Below are 7724 nucleotides of genomic sequence, written 5' to 3' on the forward strand. Positions count from 1 at the left end.
TTTGGGGATTGATACAGGGCTATGGGGAGAGAGCGGGGACAGTGGGATTAGTTTGGGGATTGATACAGGGCTATGAGGAGAGAGCGGGACAGTGGGATTAGTTTGGGATTGATACAGGGCTATGGGGGCAGAGCGGGGCAGTGGGATTAGTTTGGGGATTGATACAGGGCTATGGGGAGAGAGCGAGGCAGAGGGATTAGTTTGGGGATTGCTATAGGGCTATGGGGAGAGAGCGGGGACAGTGGGATTAGTTTGGGGATTGATACAGAGCTATAGGGAGAGAGCGGGGCAGTGGGATAAGTTTGGGGATTAATACAGCGCTATGGGGAGAGTGGATCAGTGGGATTGGATCGGGGATTGATACAGGGCTGTGGGGAGAGAGCGGGACAGTGGGATTAGTTTGAATTGATACAGGGCTATAGGGAGAGAGTGGGGACAGTGGGGTGAGTTTGGGGATTGATACAGGGCTATGGGGAGGGAGCGGGGCAGTGGGATTAGTTTGGGGATTGATAGAGGGCTATGGGGAGAGAGCGGGGCAGTGAGATTAGTTTGGGGATTGATACAGGGCTATAGGGAGAGAGCGGGGCAGTGGGATTAGTTTGGGGATTGATACAGGGCTATGGGGAGAGAGCGGGGCAGTGGGATTAGTTTGGGGATTGATTCAGGGCTATGGGGTGGGAGCGTGGGCAGTGGGATTGATACAGGACTGTGCGGAGAGAGAGAGACAGAGCGTGAGGCACTGGGTTGACACGCACACTGTGCCTGGAGGAGATGTCACGGTCTGTTAGCGCTGAATTGAAGGTGGATGTGGTGGATTGGAACAGAGAGTCAGACCTCGTGTGTTCTGCGTCTCCCGGCAGCAGGAGGAGTGAAGTATTGATGGGGGTTGCTCACCTTGCAGAGCACGTGGACGCTCCCAGCTGGAGGAAGGGTAGCGCAGAGTCTCCCTGCTCCCCTAGCCCAGCTCCTGCAGAGTCTGGCAATGAGAGATTGACAGTGTCCGGGCACCGGGTGGTGTGGAGTTACCACACCCAGGGACTTCCATGGCTTTGGGTGTTTCCGCTTGTCCCGGGGAGGGAGGGCTGAGCGAGTGCCACATCGGAGGCGGCCTGCGCGGTGACAGGGAGTCTCTCGGAGCAGCTCGAGACCCTTCGGTCCATCTTCCCGCTGCTGGCTCTTTCAAAGATCTATCCGACTAGCCCCCACTCTCGCCCGCAGCTCTTCTCCCTCAGCGCTGACCCTCCGACAGTGCGGCTCTCCCTCGGCGCTGACCCTCCGACAGTGCGGAGCTCCCTCAGCCCTGACCCTCCGACAGTGCGGAGCTCCCTCAGCGCTGACCCTCCGACAGTGCGGCGCTCCCTCAGCGCTGACCCTCCGACTGTGCGGCTCTCCCTCAGCGCTGACCCTCCGACAGTGCAGCGCTCCCTCAGCGCCGACCCTCCGACAGTGCGGCGCTCCCTCAGCGCTGACCCTCCGACTGTGCGGCTCTCCCTCAGCGCTGACCCTCCGACAGTGCGGCGCTCCCTCAGCGCCGACCCTCCGACAGTGCGGCGCTCCCTCAGCGCTGACCCTCCGACAGTGCGGCGCTCCCTCATCACTGACCCTCCCACAGCGCGGCACTCCCTCAGCGCTGACCCTCCGACAGCGCGGCGCTCCCTCAGCGCTGATCCTCCGACAGCGCGGCGCTCCCTCAGCGCTGACCCTCCGACAGTGTGGCGCTCCCTCAGCACTGACCCTCCGACAGCGCGGCGCTCCCTCAGCGCTGATCCTCCGACAGTGCGGCGCTCCCTCAGCGCTGACCCTCCGACAGTTTGGCGCTCCCTGAGCGCTGACCCTCCGACAGTGCGGCCCTCCCTCGGCACTGAACCTCCGACAGTGCGGCGCTCCCTCGACAGGGGGCTCAGTCCCCTCCCTCCCGTTCCTGTGTATACAGGTCTCACTGTGCCGAAATGCAGCTTTGATCTTTGTGACCAACGCTCGTTCTTAAAATAGCTTTTTGATTGTCAGTTCTGCTGCTATTTGTTTCCATAAATTTTTCATGCAAAGCTTCACCAAATATGTAATGAAATTCTCCTCTCGGCTACATTCTGTGCGTCTGCATTTTCCGCTTTGTAGCACACAGCTAAAACTCCAATAGATCAGAAATTAATTGCTGATTACTGGCACCCAGGGTCAGGCACAGAGTAAAGCTCCCTCTACACCGTCCCCCATCAAACACTCCCAGGACAGGTACAGCACGGGGTTAGATACAGAGTAAAGCTCCCTCTACACCGTCCCCATCAAACACTCCCAGGACAGGTACAGCATGGGGTTAGATACAGAGTAAAGCTCCCTCTACACTGTCCCCATCAAACACTCCCAGGACAGGTACAGCACGGGGTTAGATACAGAGTAAAGCTCCCTCTACACCGTCCCCATCAAACACTCCCTGGACAGGTACAGCACGGGGGTTAGGTACAGAGTAAAGCTCCCTCTACACCGTCCCCATCAAACACTCCCAGGACAGGTACGGCACGGGGTTAGATACAGAGTAAAGCTCCCTCTACACTGTCCCCATCAAACACTCCCAGGACAGGTACAGCACGGGGTTAGATACAGAGTAAAGCTCCCTCTACACCATCCCCATCAAACATTCCCAGGACAGGGACAGCATGGGGTTAGATACAGAGTAAAGCTCCCTCTACACTGTCCCCATCAAACAGTCCCAGGACAGGTACAGCACGGGGTTAGATACAGAGTAAAGCTCCCTCTACACCGTCCCCATCAAACACTCCCAGGACAGGTACAGCACGGGGTTAGATACAGAGTAAAGCTCCCTCTACACCGTCCCCATCAAACACTCCCAGGACATGTACAGCACGGGGTTAGGTACAGAGTAAAACTCCCTCTACACTGACCCCATCAAACACTCCCAGGACAGGTACAGCACGGGGTTAGATACAGAGTAAAGCTCCCTCGACACCGTCCCCCATCAAACACTCCCAGGACAGGTACAGCACGGGGTTAGATACAGAGTAAAGCTCCCTCTACACCGTCCCCATCAAACACTCCCTGGACAGGTACAGCACGGGGGTTAGATACAGAGTAAAGCTCCCTCTACACCGTCCCCATCAAACACTCCCAGGACAGGTACGGCACGGGGTTAGATACAGAGTAAAGCTCCCTCTACACTGTCCCCATCAAACACTCCCAGGACAGGTACAGCACGGAGTTAGATACAGAGTAAAGCTCCCTCTACACCATCCCCATCAAACATTCCCAGGACAGGGACAGCATGGGGTTAGATACAGAGTAAAGCTCCCTCTACACTGTCCCCATCAAACAGTCCCAGGACAGGTACAGCACGGGGTTAGATACAGAGTAAAGCTCCCTCTACACCGTCCCCATCAAACACTCTCAGGACAGGTACAGCACGGGGTTAGATACAGAGTAAAGCTCCCTCTACACTGTCCCCATCAAACACTCCCAGGACAGGTACAGCACGGGGTTAGATACAGAGTAAAGCTCCCTCTACACCGTCCCCATCAAACACACCCAGGACAGGTACAGCACGGGGTTAGATACAGAGTAAAGCTCCCTCTACACAGTTACCGTGTGTTTCTCTGTCTCCAGCCAGTGTGGGTTATCTGCCGAGGGGCACAGTCTGTGCGGCCGATTGTTGAACACCGATGGAAAGGACCCAGTCAGTCACCGCGCTGCTCCCAGTGGACAGGTCAGGAGCCTCTGGCCGAGAGTGACCCTGAGGTATGGAGTCTGGTCCAGAGCGAGAAGGACAGACAATGTCGAGGCCTCGAACTCATTGCTTCTGAGGTAAGAGCACATTGAGACTAGTCCCTCCGTCCCTCCATCCTCCACCACCTCGCCCTCCCTCCTCCTCTCCCTCGCTCTCCCTCCTCCACCCACCTCGCCTTCCCTCCTCCACCCCCTCGCCCTCCCTCCTCCGGCACCTCGCCCTCCCTCCTCCGCCACCTCGCCCTCCCTCCTCCGCCACCTCGCCCTCCCTCCTCCACCCACCTTGCCCTCCCTCCTCCACCCACCTCGCCCTCCCTCCTCCACCCACCTCGCCCTCCCTCCTCCACCCACCTCGCCCTCCCTCCTCCACCCACCTCGCCCTCCCTCCTCCACCCACCTCGCCCTCCCTCCTCCACCCACCTCACCCTCCCTCCCTCCGTCCCCTCGCCCTCCCTCCTCCACCCACCTCGCCCTCCCTCCTCCTCACCCACCTCGCCCTCCCTCCTCCTCACCCACCTCGCCCTCCCTCCTCCACCCACCTCACCCTCCCTCCCTCCGTCCTCTCGCCCTCCCTCCTCCACCCACCTCGCCCTCCCTCCTCCACCCACCTCACCCTCCCTCCCTCCGTCCCCTCGCCCTCCCTCCTCACCCACCTCGCCCTCCCTCCTCCTCACCCACCTCGCCCTCCCTCCTCCACCCACCTCACCCTCCCTCCCTCCGTCCTCTCGCCCTCTCTCCTCACCCACCTCGCCCTCCCTCCTCCTCACCCACCTCGCCCTCCCTCCTCCACCTCGCCCTCCCTCCTCCACCACCTCGCCCTCCCTCCTCCACAACCTCGCCCTCCCTCCTCCACCCACCTCGCCCTCCCTCGTCCACCACCTCGCCCTCCCTCCTCCACCACCTCGCCCTCCCTCCTCCACTCCCTCGCCCTCCCTCCTCCACCCCCTCGCCCTCCCACCTCACCCACCACCTCGCCCTCCCTCCTCCACCCACCTCTCCCTCCCTCCTCCACCACCTCGCCCTCCCTCCACCACCTCGCCCTCCCTCCACCACCTCGCCCTCCCTCCTCCACCCCCTCGCCCTCCCTCCTCCACCACCTCGCCCTCCCTCCTCCACCCACCTCACCCTCCCTCCCTCCGTCCCCTCGCCCTCCCTCCTCCACCCACCTCGCCCTCCCTCCTCCTCACCCACCTCGCCCTCCCTCCTCCACCCACCTCACCCTCCCTCCCTCCGTCCTCTCGCCCTCCCTCCTCCACCCACCTCGCCCTCCCTCCTCCACCCACCTCACCCTCCCTCCCTCCGTCCCCTCGCCCTCCCTCCTCACCCACCTCGCCCTCCCTCCTCCTCACCCACCTCGCCCTCCCTCCTCCACCCACCTCACCCTCCCTCCCTCCGTCCTCTCGCCCTCTCTCCTCACCCACCTCGCCCTCCCTCCTCCTCACCCACCTCGCCCTCCCTCCTCCACCTCGCCCTCCCTCCTCCACCACCTCGCCCTCCCTCCTCCACAACCTCGCCCTCCCTCCTCCACCCACCTCGCCCTCCCTCGTCCACCACCTCGCCCTCCCTCCTCCACCACCTCGCCCTCCCTCCTCCACTCCCTCGCCCTCCCTCCTCCACCCCCTCGCCCTCCCACCTCACCCACCACCTCGCCCTCCCTCCTCCACCCACCTCTCCCTCCCTCCTCCACCCACCTCGCCCTCCCTCCTCCACCACCTCGCCCTCCCTCCACCACCTCGCCCTCCCTCCACCACCTCGCCCTCCCTCCTCCACCCCCTCGCCCTCCCTCCTCCACCACCTCGCCCTCCCTCCTCCACCACCTCGCCCTCCCTCCTCCACCACCTCGCCCTCCCTCCTCCACCACCTCGCCCTCCCTCCTCCACCACCTCGCCCTCCCTCCTCCACCACCTCACCCTCCCTCCTCCACCACCTCGCCCTCCCTCCACCACCTCGCCCTCCCTCCTCCACCACCTCGCCCTCCCTCCTCCACCACCTCGCCCTCCCTCCTCCACCCACCTCGCCCTCCCTCCTCCACCCACCTCACCCTCCCTCCTCCACCACCTCGCCCTCCCTCCTCCACCACCTCGCCCTCCCTCCTCCACCACCTCGCCCTCCCTCCTCCACCACCTCGCCCTCCCTCCTCCACCACCTCGCCCTCCCTCCTCCACCACCTCGCCCTCCCTCCTCCACCACCTCGCCCTCCCTCCTCCACCACCTTGCCCTCCCTCCTCCACCACCTCGCCCTCCCTCCACCACCTCGCCCTCCCTCCTCCACCACCTCGCCCTCCCTCCTCCACCCACCTCACCCTCCCTCCTCCACCCACCTCACCCTCCCTCCCTCCGTCCCCTCGCCTTCCCACCTCACCCACCTCGCCCTCCCTCCTCTGCCCCTCCTCCTCCCTCCCCCTCTCTCTCTCTCCCTCCCCCTCCCTCCCTCCCTCTCTCTCTCCCTCCCCCCTATCTCTCTCTTTCCCCCTCTCTCTCCCCCTCTCCCTCCCCCTCTCTCCCTCCCAGTCTCTGACAGCAGGAGGGTCAGATACAGACGGTAACAGGTACTGAACACGGGGTATAACAGAGACTCTAAGACCTGAGACCCCCGCTTGACTCAAGCTCTGGACCTGACCCCGATTATTTTTCCCGTAGAACTTCTGTAGCCGGGCCAGCCTGGAGGCGATGGGCTCCTGTCTGAACAACAAATACTCCGAGGGATATCCCGGGAAAAGGTGAGGGTTATTCCGATTACCCAGGTCAAAGCTGCTGGGTCAGCCCTTAACGCCCTGTCTCTCTCCTCTGGGACTGTGGGTCAGTGCTGAGGGAGCGCCGCACTGTGGGAGGGTCAGCGCTGAGGGAGAGCCGCACTGTCGGAGGGTCAGTGCTGAGGGAGCGCCGCACTGTCGGAGGGTCAGCGCTGAGGGAGCGCCGCACTGTCGGAGGGTCAGTGCTGAGGGAGCGCCGCACTGTCAGAGGGTCAGCGCTGAGGGAGAGCCGCACTGTCGGAGGGTCAGCGCTGAGGGAGCGCCGCACTGTCGGAGGGTCAGCGCTGAGGGAGCGCCGCACTGTCAGAGGGTCAGTGCTGAGGGAGCGCCGCACTGTCGGAGGGTCAGCGCTGAGGGAGCGCCGCACTGTCGGAGGGTCAATGCTGAGGGAGCGCCGCACTGTCAGAGGGTCAATGCTGAGGGAGCGCCGCACTGTCAGAGGGTCAGTGCTGAGGGAGCGCCGCACTGTGGGAGGGTCAGTGCTGAGGGAGCGCCGCACTGTTGGAGGGTCAGCGCTGAGGGAGCGCTGCACTGTCGGGGGGTCAGCGCTGAGGGAGCTCCGCACGGTCGGAGGGTCAGCGCTGAGGGAGAGCCGCACTGTCGGAGGGTCAGTGCTGAGGGAGCGCCGCACTGTCGGAGGGTCAGCGCTGAGGGAGCGCCGCACTGTCAGAGGGTCAGCGCTGAGGGTGCGCCGCACTGTCGGAGGGTCAGTGCTGAGGGAGAGCCGCACTGTCGGAGGGTCAGCGCTGAGGGAGTGCCGCACTGTCGGAGGGTCAGTGCTAAGGGAGCGCCGCACTGTGGGAGGGTCAGCGCTGAGGGAGAGCCGCACTGTCGGAGGGTCAGCGCTGAGGGAGAGCCGCACTGTCGGAGGGTCAGCGCTGAGGGAGCGCCGCACTGTGGGAGGGTCAGTGCTGAGGGAGCGCCGCACTGTCGGAGGGTCAGCGCTGAGGGAGCGCCGCACTGTCGGAGGGTCAGCGCTGAGGGAGCGCCGCACTGTCGGAGGGTCAGCGCTGAGGGAGCGCCGCGCTGTAGGATGGAGGAGAGCAGAGCAGGAGGTTTAATTTGAATTTGGGGTGTGGTTAGGATTGTGTTGGTGATTTTTGTTTTTAGACCTGTGTTTATGCCCACCCCTCTCTGCCTCACTCTCTCTCCCTCGGGCAGGTATTACGGTGGGACGGAGGTGGTTGATAAGATCGAGTTGTTGTGCCAGCAGAGAGCTCTGGAGGCCTTCGACCTGGA

At 63.2% G+C, this 7724-nt stretch overlaps 1 protein-coding gene across 1 annotated transcript; it reads left to right on the plus strand.

Moving 5' to 3' along the window:
* Nucleotides 1-3612: 3612 nt before the first annotated feature.
* On the plus strand, nt 3613-7721 carry LOC144678576 (serine hydroxymethyltransferase, mitochondrial-like; the record flags this gene model as incomplete). The annotated part of the gene is made up of 3 exons (XM_078538319.1): nt 3613-3810; nt 6373-6452; nt 7647-7721. Coding segments are annotated over 3 exons (353 nt in total), but the record flags the coding sequence as incomplete, so codon positions are not given.
* Between the last annotated feature and the right edge of the window lie 3 nt (nt 7722-7724).

This window comes from Cetorhinus maximus, unplaced genomic scaffold (assembly GCF_964194155.1).
Source record: "Cetorhinus maximus unplaced genomic scaffold, sCetMax3.hap1.1 HAP1_SCAFFOLD_4704, whole genome shotgun sequence".
Taxonomy (NCBI): domain Eukaryota; kingdom Metazoa; phylum Chordata; class Chondrichthyes; order Lamniformes; family Cetorhinidae; genus Cetorhinus; species Cetorhinus maximus.